The sequence below is a fragment of the Rhineura floridana genome, chromosome 8 (genome assembly GCF_030035675.1).
Source record: "Rhineura floridana isolate rRhiFlo1 chromosome 8, rRhiFlo1.hap2, whole genome shotgun sequence".
Taxonomy (NCBI): domain Eukaryota; kingdom Metazoa; phylum Chordata; class Lepidosauria; order Squamata; family Rhineuridae; genus Rhineura; species Rhineura floridana.
In genome coordinates this window covers 109,227,946-109,242,757 of record NC_084487.1, presented here as the reverse complement: position 1 = coordinate 109,242,757, position 14,812 = coordinate 109,227,946, and the positions used below count along the sequence as shown (strand labels likewise).

At 43.4% G+C, this 14,812-nt stretch overlaps 1 protein-coding gene across 2 annotated transcripts in view; it reads right to left on the bottom strand.

The window, feature by feature from the left end:
- COG5 (component of oligomeric golgi complex 5) overlaps positions 1-14,812 on the bottom strand; it is a 241,367-nt gene that overhangs the window by 209,097 nt on the left and 17,458 nt on the right. For both annotated transcript variants that reach the window (XM_061640367.1, XM_061640368.1), the window contains exon 6: positions 14,113-14,233. In XM_061640367.1, the coding sequence (XP_061496351.1) occupies positions 14,113-14,233 (121 nt within the window). The remainder of the gene's footprint in view (positions 1-14,112; positions 14,234-14,812) is intronic.

Genomic DNA, 14,812 nt, shown 5'->3' with positions numbered 1-14,812 from the left:
TGCACGGCCTATCCCGATTCAGATGTTACGGAGAAATAGAGCTGGGTGTCGTCAGCATACTGCTGACACCTCCCAAGGGCTTCATATAGATGTTAAACAGCATGGGGGACAACATGGTACCCTGCAGCACCCCACAGCACAGCTGCCAGGGAGCCAAAAGACAATCACCCAATGCTATTTTCTGAGATCGACCCTGGAGATAGGATCGGAACCACTGTAAAACAGTGCCTCCAATACCCAGCTCACCAAGTCGGCCCAGAAGGACACCATGGTCAATGGGATCAAAAGCCACTGAGATCAAGTAAGAATAACAGGGTCGCACTCCCCCTGTCCTTCTCCCGATAAAGGTCATCCATCAGGGCAACCAAGGCCGATTCAGTCCCATAACCAGGCCTGAACCCAGACTGGGATGGGTCAAGATAATCTGTTTCATCCAAGAGTACTTGCAGTTGCTGCGCCACAACCCTCTCAATCACCTTCCCTAAGAAGGGGGTATTTGCAACCGGTCGATAGTTGTCACAAACCAATGGGTCCAGCGTGGGCTTTTTCAGGAGTGGTCGGATCACCACCTCTTTCAAGGCGGCTGGAACCACTCCCTCTCGCAATGATGCGTTGACCACACCCTGGATCCACTCGGTCAAACCCCCTCGGCAAGCTTTAATAAGCTAAGAAGGGCAAGGGTTGAGAGGACACGTTGCTGGCCACATCATCGCAAGCACCTTGTCCACGTCATCAGGCAGCATCCACTGAAACCATTCCCAAGAAGTTGCAGCAGACGTTGCACTGGACACCTCATTGGGGACTAACCTAGATATGGATGGGACATCAAGACTGCTATGGAGGTGAGCAACTTTACCCTCAAAAGTGCCTTGCAAACAATTCACAGTGGGCCTCCAAAGGGTCTAAGACTCCATTTCCTGGAGTTGATGTCAACAGACTCCTGACAATACAGAAAAGCTCCACTGGATGGCTACTTCAGGATGCGATGGAGGCAGAGAAGTGGGCCTTCTTCGCTGCCCTCACGGCCACACAGTAGGCATGGTTATGATGTTTTACTCATGCCTGATCAGCCTCACAGCACGTCTTTCGCCACTTGCGCTCTAGCCGTCGTCCAGCCTGTTTCATTGCCCTTAGCTCACTGGTGTACCAAGGTGCAAGCTGGGCTCCACAGTGCCAGAGAGGCCACTGGGGGCAACCGTGTCAAGAGCCTGACGCACCTCACTGTTCCACAGCATGACAAGGGTTTCAACAGGGTCACCTGCTCTATCTACTGGGAACTCCCCCAGGGCATTCAGGAATCCAGTGGATTCCATTAGGCTCCAGGGGCAGACCATCTTAATCTGTCCACCACCCCTGCAGGGAAGGATCGGAGCCATAAGTCTAAACGTCACCAGAAAGTGATCTGACCATGACAATGGGGTGACATCCACCCCCTATCTCCAGACAACCCCTTCCTCCATCTGGAGCAAAAATCAAGTTGAGGGTGTGCCCTGCCCTATGTGTTGGGCCAATAACAACTTGAGACAGCCCCATGGTCGTCATGGAGGATATGAAGTCCCGAACCAGAACACTAGAGGCAGCCTCAGCATGGACATTGAAATCACCCAAGAGTATCGTTCTGGGCTCCTACAACGCCACAGTCAAGATGACCTCCACCAGCTCGGTCAGAGAAGCTGCCGGGCAGCAGGGTGGACAGTACACCAGCAGCAACCCTAGTTTCTCCTTAGCCCAACATCAGGTGCAGGCCCTCACAGCCAGCTCCAAGACAGAGTGGTTTCCTTGTGACAGAGATGAAAGTTCTGTAGACCACAGCAACTCCTCCCCCCCCCGTCCCTGCAGCCTGTGCTGGTGCTGCACCGAGTATCCAGGTGGGCAAAGTTGGGTCAGACCAACTCCTCCAAGCTCACCCACCCAGGTCTCGGTAATGCACACCAAATCGGCACCTTCATCCACAATCAAGTCATGGATGAGAGTGGTCTTATTATGTACCGATCTGGCGTTAAACAACAACACACACAGGTCAGGGGGCACAGCAGATGAGCAATGAGAAACCCATCCATGAGGAGTGGCAGCAAGGAACAGAACGCTTTGCAGAACGCTTTGAAAGGCAGACACGCACCGTTCAAGGCAGTGGTGCTTCTGTTTATCATCTGAAGGCACTACTGATGCGGCGGCATGAAAATGGGTCGGGAGAGACCGGAGGACAACGGAGTTGGGTCCGTTACCTCAGCTGAGTGGTTCTCCATCTCGGCAGAGCGGCTGCCTCTTGTTTGTCACCGAGGCAGTCTTGCCCTGCGAGGGAAGCCAGCAGAGGGGTGCCTGAGGGTCAACTTACCCTCGGCTGCTGTGGCCATGACTCCATTCTTCAGGGAACTTTTTCCTTGAGGAGAGGGGGGATGCGAGGGAGACTAGTCTGCAGGTATGCCGTCCCCAATGTGTGGGGGGGAGACGGTGGCGGCAGCGGTGGCTCTTGGCCTGTTCCCCATGTTCATCGTCATTGCCTACTACCCCAGTGCGACCAAGGAGCCTTCCTTGCTCAGTGGACTCACAAACAGGACTCTCCCGGAGGCGCGCCAGTGCTGTTGGTCACTCGACGCCACTGCTTGAGATCGGACCTCCAGGGAAGAGCTACGGCGGGCAGTTGGTGGAGACTGGTGGAGTTTAAAAGGACTTTTTGTTACTAGAAGAATGAGACTCTGAATAATATCATGGGTGGGGTAACTAAGTAGCTAAGTTGAAGTTGAAATTGTGTTACTTCTACTTTTGCTATATTGACTAGTTGTGTAATAGAATTGTTACAATGTGTAGGATGTAATTAGGATTGTTACAATGTGTTATGTTATATTTAGTATTGGTATGGTTTGTGTTGCTATTATATCTGCCATTTGTTATTTTCTTTATTATTCTGTTTGAAATTGTTTTTACCATTGTTTGACTTGCTGTAAGCTATTTCATATGTATTGTGTTTTTGTTTTCCTTTTTGTAAGTCACTTTGAGTCCTATTTTTGGGGGGAAAGCGACTAACAAATGCTATAAATAAATAATAATAAATAAGGAACAAAGCACAGATAGCCTTGCCCTTGTCTTCTATGGTAATTCACCACATCCCCATGGCTATATTTCCCTCTACCTGTAATTGCTGAAATTGGGGTGGCATCACCCATGTTCCTCCGTACTAAGACTCCTCCTAAACACCTAATATGGGCCCAACACGAGCCCACCAACAAAGCCTGCCGGAGCGAATCATCCCAGTAGGCCTCTGCGAAGATTGGGAACAGTCACACACATTCAAACTTTTTTACACAGGGCCCATCTACTCCCCCTCCTGTCTCACACCCAGGGAGGGATAGCCTTCTGCCAGTTGCAGACTCTCACTCTGAAGGTATCTGGCGACTTTCTCCTATCATTCAGTCCACTGCACAGGCTCCCACCCTGTGCAGTAACTACACATGCACCACATGTCCTCCCCACCACCAGTCTCCTCTAGACTGGTTTAACAGAGAACACATGAAAAAAACAAGAAAAAGTAATAGAAGGGGGTAGTGCCCTCACCCTCGGGACTCCCTAAGGGGCTCCCCAAGGGGCAACCCTGCCAGTAGCAGACCCACCGCCCAAGGGCAGCTGGGCTTTTATGCCTCCTGGCCCAGCCCTAAATGTGAGCAATGTGATGGTTGAGAGGGCAGGGCTCGCCAGTGTGCCCCTGTTCACGTGAGTGAAGTAAAAATGTCTGAAGTGGCCTAAAAATTATTGCATAGTTCTTTCCAACTATGCTAGAAAACAACTATTATTGGTTTTCCTGAACTATTATAATTAGATAGGATGGTATGATCATATCTCATGAGAGGGGCCTGTTCAGAAAATTCATCCCTTATCCCAATTCTTCACTGTCCTCTCAATAGTATGTAGAAAGTTTATTTGAACATGGAATGTCCCTGATCCTACAATCCAGAGGCCACAGAGTTTGGATCACAGGGTCAAGGAGATCCCTCATTCATACAAACATGGCATATCCCGTTTCAAGTGTTGTATTCTGTACAAGGTGAGAGAGGTAGGGAAGGCCACACACAAGCCCAAGACCTACTCCCAATCTTATTGCATACAGAGGTCACATGACAGGAGTATGGCACATCATCTACATGACCTTCATGAAGTATGCATGAGAAAACATTTCTTCCCAGAAGGAAAGGAAAGAATTAAATTGCTTTAAAAGAGTGCAAATAGTGTTTGTACTCATTTAAAGCGATTTAATTCTTGTCTTTAATTCTGACAGACAGGTTGGTAGATAGAGACTGGCGTAAAGATTTCAGACTTGAGGTACAAATGCTCTCCATGTGATCCCTGGGACTGGAGGAGCCATTTTATGACAAGTAGTCCACTTCTACTGTCTGCTGCAGCAAGAAAGTAGCCTTACCTATAGGTTGTGGCCAATGCATGGGTATGTCAGAATGAAGCCACAATTTGGCTCTTAACCTGGGGTTCAAGCAGCTTCCAAAGGCCCCATTTCCTTCGCCAACCACTCGCTGCTTTGAAAAAGCCCTTGCTTGGCACTCTTGCATCACAGGAGGCTTTTTGATGTGTACAAAACAAAACAACGACCGATTCTCTCCCAAAGAGGGCATGGAGCAAGCTCCCAGCACTGGAGCAAGGGAACAACTATTCAGGCCCAACCCAACAAACTGGGATCCAAGTGCTTCAGCAGGGCCCATTAGGGTAAACATCTTGGCTGCCCAAAGCACCTTTCCCCCACCCTGGCAGTAGAGCTACTACAGCCCCCAGCATCTCACATACAGGCTTAGCCAGCAATGGTGCTGCTGTAAACTTCAGCCACTTGGCTCACTGACCTGTTACAGTACCCACTGGTAAGAACACTTAGGGGTATAGCAGGGCTGGCAGCAGCACTGCCCCAAGTGGAAGGGGGCACTGCACTCTTCTGCTAGTGGACCACAGGTGGGGCTCTTTTATAATATTTTGTCATGGTATATTGCATTCCTCTGCCAATTCTGATTTCAGGATCTTTCCAATCACAAAAATGTTTGAGCCACATTCCACCCACACACAACTCTTATATTTATTAGAATATCTTTATCTGTATTAAGACACCATTGTTGCAAAGCAACATTTGCAAAAAGGATCAACAGAAAAGCAACAGACAAAAAATTATAGAATGAAAGCTAAGCTATGCACAGCATTTATTGTTTGCCAAGTGAAAAGCATAAACAATATTGCTAAAAACTGTAACCCTTACACACTTTCAGTATGCTGCCAAATATGTTTGATAAAATATATTCTATAGGAATAGAGTGAATTCTCAAGCAGTAAGAAAAAAGAGTCAATAAAGCTATTTGAGAGGGAGGCCCTCTTAGTGAATTCAAAATGCAAATATGCCAATACAGGTATACTGATGAAAAAAGAGAATATCCACCTTATTAGGGGACATATTAATTAAACCTTGACAAAGATGCAATATTGGGTAAGGAAATAGGTTTCTAAATACAAAGCTAATAACAGAGGTGAGGTTGATTTGCTTTATTTGGTCTGGGTTATATATGTGAGTACTGGGGAGAACCTCTGCGTGGGGGGGATAAGAGCGAGAGCGAGAGAGCGAGAGTGAGAGCGAGAGAGCGCAAGATAAGGATACAGAAAGGAACCTGGGACCTGCTGCATGCAAAAGATATGCTCTACCAATGAATTATGGCCTGTCCATACAGGACATTTCCACACAGACATTTGAAACATAACATTATTAATAAAGCAAATCATTCATCACTACAACAGTTTCCACTATATAGAACACTATGCACAACACACTAAGGCAAACTTTGGCTCAGTAATACTGTGTGAATATGCAGCGTCCCAGAGAGGCGCTTGCAGCCACTTTGCTCCTCCATGGTTTTCTTTGCTGCTGCACCAAGCTAAACCAAGGTTTGGCTTAGTGTGCCATCTGAACCAGGACTCATAGAGCAAAAAGCAAACTTTGGCTACAACTCATGGTTAGTGAGGAGAGAGTTAACCATGAGTATTGGTTTCGATGATATGGGGGAGGAGCAAAGGTTCTCTCCAGGAGCCCACATGTTTGTGTGGCCTTGCTAAACTATGCTTTGGCTTGCTATGCAAACCAGGCCATAGTGGCAAACTACTGTACAGCCATGGGCCTAGCCTAGACCTTCCCTTTGCATTTTTTAAAAAAACAGACAGAAAGAGAAGCTGTTAATGTCAAGAAGCCATAGATCCATATTTTGCTCCATGCAGAATACAGATGGGCCTAACTAGCAGACACAGCATGACTTGGCTCTGGCTAATGAGTGAAGGCATTGGGCTAACTTGAGAATTCTTATAATACTTTCATGGAAAAGCAATACCTGCTTTTAAGGTCAACACAGGAACTAATTAGCACAATTTTACATTCTCAAGTACACATGAGAAGGGCCTGACACTCATATTTATGGATCTTTTAGTCAATAACACCCTAACAACATTCACCATAACTGTCAGCGTGACTCTCTTCTACAATATTTTTAACCTTCTGAATTGGCAAAATATAGGCTATTTTTTACAATTCCAGTCTACCACAGCTTTATCAACCTTAATAGCAAGATCTATGGAAAGTGCAAAGCTGCCCTCCTCAACAGGTGAGACAAGTTTCTTACGTGGAGAGTTCATCAGTACATATTTTAAGGCAGTCTTGTGTTTAACAACTTGCCTGGTAGCCATAACCAACAAGAATGCCCATGAAGGTGAGTGAGCAGGCTGGTGGAGGAGGCACAGATTGCTCTATCCCTCTTCTGCCAGCCTGCTTAGTTTCCATGCTAGCCACAGAGGAAGGAAAGTCTCTTCCTTCTTCTATAACAATCATGGAATTGCACTGGGCTAGCAGAGAGGGGGATGCAATGATCCATCCCTCCTATGTCACCCCGCTTGGTAGAAGTCTTTTTTTTACTAGCCTAATAGGTTAGCCAGGTTGGCCATGGTAGAGGGGTAGCAGTCTGGTTTTTAAAGAAATAAGTGTAGGCTAGTAACTCTTGTGGACTCATTTGTAAAACTGATTTAAAGAAAGACATTTTCCTTCCCTTTGGGTCTATACCTTTCTGCTTAAGAACATCAAAATAGTACTTAAAGCTGCTGGGGGTATCTCCCCGAGACTCATACAAAGAGTGCCTTACAGATCAATTTTTAAAAGATGTGACTCTCCAGGATCAATGTATTTTGCCAACAAGCTAAAAATCATCCTGCACAGATCTTATTTCAATACAACAAAAGACTTCTGACTCAAACGCCACCTTGAATATTCCCTACAGAGCTATTCAGCTGCTATGTATGGTTAAACACAGTTATCCACACCTTAGGGAATATTTATAATAATGCTTCTTTCAAATCCTTTGACACTCTCTAGTGTGAAAATGGACTTTCCAGCAGTCAAGCACAGAAGCACTATCATATCAGACACAATTTTGGAATGGTTTAGGGATAAAACTAAACCAAAAAGCAATCTTGTATGCCATCTGTGATACAGTGACTGAAGAATTCAACAACAGTGACAAACAGGTTTCATTTCATGTTTGTCAGTTAAGTATATGCTCCCTCAGAGAGAATAGGGACTTTCAAATAATACTATTTTTGCAATTATCTTTGCAAAGATATGATGTTTGCTTACACAGAGCAATTTAAAAGCTTCAGTTGTGACATTCCAGCATATGATCAGTATCCATTTTACCATTACAGACAAGCTCTTCAGAGTTGTGAATAAACCCTATTCTAATGAATGCAAACTTTTTAAAGCAAATATGAAACGTAAAAGATTAATCCAGTTAGCACACACTCTCTCTCCAGGCGTCAGTCTCTCTCCAACACAAAACCATTATTGGAAAACTTGTTTTTATATATTTTATGTGTATTTGGGGGGAAATTAGACAACTTAGTATCATACAAAATTACACCAGGAGACACTTCTCCCAAAATTCTATTGATTGTTTTGAGTGATTCCATGTACATAACTAGCTTTTGTAAAGGACAAAAATTGGAGTTACATGTACATCCAAAATAGCTGATCTGTTTAGTCTAAAATATTATCCTACTTTAGTAAAAATTAACAAACTATCGCTGCCCTGGCTAAGCCAGTTACTTTGGCTAACTGAAAACACAGAAACCATTTTCTCTCTCATTAACTTACATTTAAAAGGCTTAAATGATCTAGCATGTTTGTGAATTTCCGACATATTGCAGTCCAGATAAGGGCACAGGTATCTCAAGAATGCAATTGGTAGAAAGTGTCATTTGGACACATGCGCTCATAATGTTGAGGCTACACCATTTAGGCTTCTATAAAGTGTTATGGCTCCTTTCCTTCCAGCCTGGTCTGTAATTTGTTTCCTAGGTTCCAGGGATCCTAGTAATCCAGTTAAAGAAAATGAGACTTTGTGCTCATCACACTGGAACTCTGTGAACAGTTTACATTGCGTGCAGATTTAACACTCCTTAACAGTGCAATCCTATTCATGTTTACTCAGAAGTCCCACCGATTTCAGCAGGATTACTCCCAAGTAAATGAGCCTAGGATTGCAGCTTAAACTACGTAAAAGCAAGCTTATGAGAGCTGCTGTACCACAGAGAAGCTACAAATCAGGAAGTCCCCAATTTAAATCCCCTTTCCATATACAAGTGAGAAAGGACAATCTTGCAGCCCCTTCCTTGCTCCTCAACTGTAGCTTCCCCTCCTCCCCCAGTTACACAGAGGCTATAGAACAGGTATAGCCAACATGGTACCCTCCAAATATTGCTGGACTCCAACCTCCCTTAAGTTTCAATCAGGGTGGTTGATGGTCAAGGAAGATGGGAGTTGTAGTTAAATCCAGACAAGACAGAGGTGTTGTCGGTGAGCAGAAATGCTAACCAGGATTGGGGTTGTTGGCCCACTCTGGGTAAGGCTGCACTCCCCATGAAGGAACAGGTCTGCAGTCCAGGAGTCCTCCTGAATCCAGCACTTGCTGCTACAAGATCAGGTAGTGGCAGTGGCCAGAGGAGCTTTTGCTCTGCTTCAGCTGTTGAGCCAGCTACAGCCCTATCTTGGACACTCAGATCTGACCACTCTCACCATGCCGTAGTCACCTCGCGTTTGGATTACTGTAATACGATCTATGTGGGGCTGCCTTTGAAGACAACGCAGAAGCTAGTTCAAAATACGGCTGCATTTAATTAGTAAGAGCCGCTCTGAGCACATTATGTCTGTGCTAAAAGAGCTACACTGGCTCCCAGTTTGCTTCTGAGTACAATTGAAGATGCTGGTTTTGATCTTTAAACCCCTAAACAGTTTGGGACCTAGGTATGTGTCTGCCACCTTCCCCTCATGGAATGCCATCCCCTGTAAGGTAAGATCAGCCCCCTCTCTTCCCATTTTTAGATGGCTGCTGAAGACCCATCTTTTTATCCAAGCATTTGGTTACATTTTTACCCCTTCGTATTGATGTTTTTCTGGATTAAGCATTTTATGGATTTGTTTATTAAAGTTCTTTGTATGTTTTTGTATTTTTAAATTTCTATATAGTTTTATGTATGCTTTGTATTTTTAAATCTAAGTAATCTGCCTCAGGATCTGCATTCTGGGTGAGAGGCTGACAACAAAAATAAATTTATTATTATTATTACAACATTGTGAGGGCACCACATTAGCTACCCCGCTATAAAGTATATTTGATGTCTATTGTTAATAAACGCTTTGGAATACAAGACTGTAAGCCTTACACAGTTTTATCTTGATTTTAGATTCCCAATCTGAAACTCATTAACAGCATGTCTCTGTGGGTCTTACAGGGCAATCCTCTGCATGTCTACTCAGATGTAAATCTCATTAAGTTAAATGCAACTTACTCTCATATAAATGTGCATAGAATTGCAGCCTTAAATTGGGATCCTCTTCCTACTTACCTGGGATTAAGCCTCATTAAACTCAGTGACTTACTTCTGAGTAGACATGTGTAGGATTGCACTGTCCTGTTAGTTTTCTTAGATCACTGTTTATTCTGAGTGCATTTGCAATTATTATCAATGTATTTTCTAATCACAGAGGCCTAAGATGCCAACAGGCGGTTTGGCACTGTTCCAAAACTGCCGATAACTTGGTCTAACGTGAAGGCCACAGCCAGCACCAGGTCAGGGTGGGCCCTCAGGCACCAACACCCTCCCACTGCCGCCCTGTCTCCTACATTGTGACATCAGCACACTGCATGCGCACACACTGACATAACCAAACGGAAGCCCATGCCAGCCACAGGGGAGTGTTGTCTGGGAGGGTGGTGGAACACCTGCTCCGTGATCAGCAGGGTGTGTGGGATGTGATTTGTGGTTGCAGAGCAACCCTCCACCCTCCCAAACAGCAGATCTAGGCAGAAGCCCCTTGGGAGCGGATGGGGCCCTCAGCCCATGCCCCACCTGGCCATCTGCTGGCGCCAGGCCTGGTGAAGGCCAACAGTAGCTTAGAATTGAGTATGTAGATCTCTTCCACCCAAAGTAAAGCCTTTACCCTTGTACAGAAGCTGCTTTAGGCTGCAATCCTAACCCCCTCCATCTTGGCTAAAAGTAAGCCCCACTAAATTCAATAGAACTTATTTCTGAGTGGACTTGATCAAGATTGCACTGTTACTCTCAATCAAAAGTGACAATATGGCACACAATGAATTTGGCAATTTTTTAAAAAAACACAAAAGCATGTATGTGTGTAATTTGGAAACAGGCAGAAGTGTGTTTTCTAAAGCAGAAATCAACAGAAAATAAAAAGTGCAGGCACACATTCTTGACCTCTTGATGTTTTCTCATACAAAGCCTTCTCCCAAAAGGTACAGATGCGCACGCACACACCACAAGACATGCACTGCTTTGGAAGCCAGCATAAGCGATATTGATCAAGTTGACACACATTTTCCATTACTAAATCTTAAACAGGATTTTCTTTATTATGATGGTCACCCTCTCCCCCCCACAAATATAAGTTTCAAGACTCAGAAAAACGCAAGCAGTCAATTTATTTAAGAACCTTCAGATCATTACTTTATTGGTACTAAATACAAATGCTGCCAAAAAAACCAAATAATTTGCTGCTCAATAATGAAGCAGAACACAAATTTTATTCCTTTGGTAACTAAAGTTTAATTCTCTCACCCGCATCCCCTAACATAACCATTGGTTAAATGTCTTCCTGTAGTTAGGCTAAACTGAACCTTGCATCCCACCAAATACATTAATTGGCAATAAAGCCTTTTAGGTCATTTTACCAATCATATCCAAAATTCAGCTGCACAAAGAATACACTAGCTAAGCCAGCAAATATTATTCATGTGATAATCACTGCACATTATAGACATCACTGTAGTTTCGGTTCATTGAACAGCTAGTAGCATAAGCTTAATTTTTGCACAATGCTGCGTTAATTACATGGTAGGCTTGCTGTTATTTCCTATGATCTAACAAAACTATAATGAACATTTATTGTACAGCTAGATGAGCAACTCTCTTGTTTTTGTTTACAATCTATCCTAAAGAGTTTTATGAATGTAGAACATCTGAATGGAGAAGAAAGATGTGGTATTTTGAGCAGAAGGTAAAAACAAAAAGGAGATAAAATGTTATGAGATTCTATGGAGATACACAGGAAATGTTTCCCAGCTTATATAGAACATCATAGTTCTAAAACAGTGCCTTAGATTGCCATCCTATTCCCACTTACCTTGGAGTCAGCTCCAACAAATTCATTGCTAGTCCTACTCAAACTAGACTCATTGAAGTTAACAGACATGAGTAACTTAGGTTCCTTAATTTAAATGGGTCTGTTCTTCAGTAAAATTCAGCTGAATGCAACCCAGTAGGACTTATTTCTCAGTAGACATGATTAGGATTGTATTGTTATTGTACAACCTTGAAGTAATTAATTTTAACTAACTTAATTCTTTTTTATTTTCGATATCTCCAGGAGGAGTGTATAGATGGTTGCTTGTAGGCCATAAGGCAATTTTTGGTGTACTGCCTAGCCCTGCTGCGATTCTTGCACAGCAAAGCATAGGGAGCTTTACCCTGCCACTGCTGTGGACTGCACTGGCAGCTTTCTAACTGCACATGCCAAACATTTTACTTTGGCTAAAAAGTCAGATGTTTGGCTAGCCGCCCCCATCTGTGGGCCAGCGGCTCCTGGGTCCACTGCCATATTCACATTAGACATAGGAATCATGTAATCATGCGAAGAGGGCTCAGTGTGATCAAGGGGGAAACTAAGCTGCACTGCTGCCTCTGATTGTTGCACAGCTTTCCCCCCATCCCCCCATATCGATGAATTGACTTCTACATCGGGGAAGCTTTTTCATTTATTTTTATTTATTTATTTATTTGTTTCATTTTTAAACCGCCCATAGCGAGTAGCTCTCTGGGCGGTGTACAAAAGATTAAAAATACAAAAATACATGTAGGCTTTCCATGCATTCTGGAACTCTGATCATCCAGAGTCTAAAATTCCTAGATGTCCCCACTCTAGAAATCAGGGGTGAGGAGGTAATGTAACATTGGGGACACTTTCCCTTAATCCTATGAAGCTGGAGCTTTTAACATGAAAGGAGTTTTGTGGCACTGTCACAGCTTTGAAAACAAATACTAGCCAAATTCAAGAGATTTCTGTGTTCAGAGGCAGTACACCTCTGATTATCAGATGCCAGAATCAAATAATAGGAGATGATGATCGCCAGCATGCCTTCTCTGTGGACTTCCCAGAAACATTAGTCTGGCCACTATAGGGGAAAAATGATGGGATAGCTGGACCTTCAGCTAATCTAGTAAGGCAATTATTATTTCCTTAAACAGAAGTGCACGCTCAGGAGCACTTAAACATAGGTAAGTTATATGTTCACTCTGAAGAGATATAGAGTTGGATCTAGAGATACAGGGTTGGATGTAGAGAAATATGAAGCAAGTTCCACTCTCCTTACACAAGCAGAACTGTCTTCCTGTTTTACAGAAGATACCTTTGGATCTAACTCACAGAATATGCATTTTAAGTCTAACACAATTAAGCAATTAAAAAGGGGGAAAAATAGACTACACATGCTTCACGTCAGTTTACTCTGAACTACTTTCCATCACCTTCACCAAGGTGGCACAAACCACAGCTAGAGCAGATATAACATGAAAGAGGGATGCTATGCCAGGCAGGCAGGCAAGCATCTGCCCTGCTTTCCAGTTTTGTTTCATTCACACTTCCAAAATTTGGGATAAGATTTAAAGAACCCCAAGATGAATTCTGCTGTCCCACCAAGACATTTATTTCTATACTGACCTTCACCATAAGCTCACAGGGCAGTTACAACTTGTTAAAAACAGGAATACATATTTCTAAAACCAATTAAAACAATTGATACAAAATTAAACTCGGCATAACCTAAAAACAACAGAGGACAACATAAGGTAAAAACAGGTACCATACACTGACCTCAGCTAATTTCACCTCCTAATTTCAAATAGCCAGATGGAAGAAACACATCTTCTGCTGACTCTTGATAGAATTTAACACTGAGGCAAGATGTATTTCAGTGGGGAGATTATTCCACAGTTTTGGAACTGCCACTGAAAAGGCCATGCTGCCCCTGCTCCTCACAGTATCCCATATCCCGTGCACCCTGAAAATCCACTCATGAGAATCAGGCAGCACTCAATACATGCATCTGCAGCCAGAAGCAAAATTCAGCAAGCTCCTGGGCACAAGTGGATGTGCTTTAGTACCTGCACATGGAGCATTTCAGATCTCGGTCACAATCAAGGCAACTGCAGTGTAAAAACTAATTATGCTGACTTTGGACAACAATATCTGAACATACAGAGTTTAAAGCAAATAAAGAGAGCTCAAAAATATCTGAAACTGGTCCGCACCAATCAAATTCATTTCCCATCTCTAGAAAGCTAAGAACACCACTACCACAGGTTCTTTCATTATTACTGAATAAAGCTGAGAATCACATTTTCCACAGGGTCCATTACTCCTACAATAGGAAGTTACATTTCACATAATAAAAGTTTAACACACACACACACACACACAAGCATTTCACATTAGCAAATTGAATGCCACTAAAATGACCAACTCACCAAGCTCATTGAGGCTCTGAGCAGCTTTTGTTATCTCTCTGCTTCCTCCCTGCAGCTGCCCTTGAAGTCTCTTGCTGAGATACAAGATGCGTATTATTCTCCGCAGCAAGTCACAGGCAGCCTTGATAGGAAACACAGTTTAAGAATATATTCAATATGCTACATTATTATACAGTTTTTAAGTACCAGCTGTGGAAACACTGCACACATTTCTGGGCTTACAGTACAAGCTTTATCAAATTATGGTTCAGTTCATAGTTTGATATCATCTGGCACACAGTCGTAAAAACACAGTACAGAAGGTTGTAACTACAAGCTGCCCAGCAGGGATGGAAGGGCATGGGGGAACACTACAGATAATGGCTGTGATTCTGTCCTATTAAAAACACTGATATTTTTGCTTTAGGCTTCAAACAGGAGCAGGACCCAACATTTACAAGTTGATCATACTCAGCTGCAAAAAACCCAAAATCAATGCTGGGGAATGGGAGGAGAGGAGCTAATTCTGTATGCAAAATTTTACAAATCAGCACAACACACACATTATGTTATGGAGAAGCTAAAGTTAACACATACAAAACATGAATATGATAGTAATCAAATTTAAATGGGATCCTGTTTGTTTGTTTTCTAAAACCAACTATAGATAATTCCTAAGTGCCCTTTAAAAATAGTCTTGATTAAAATAGGAATACTAATA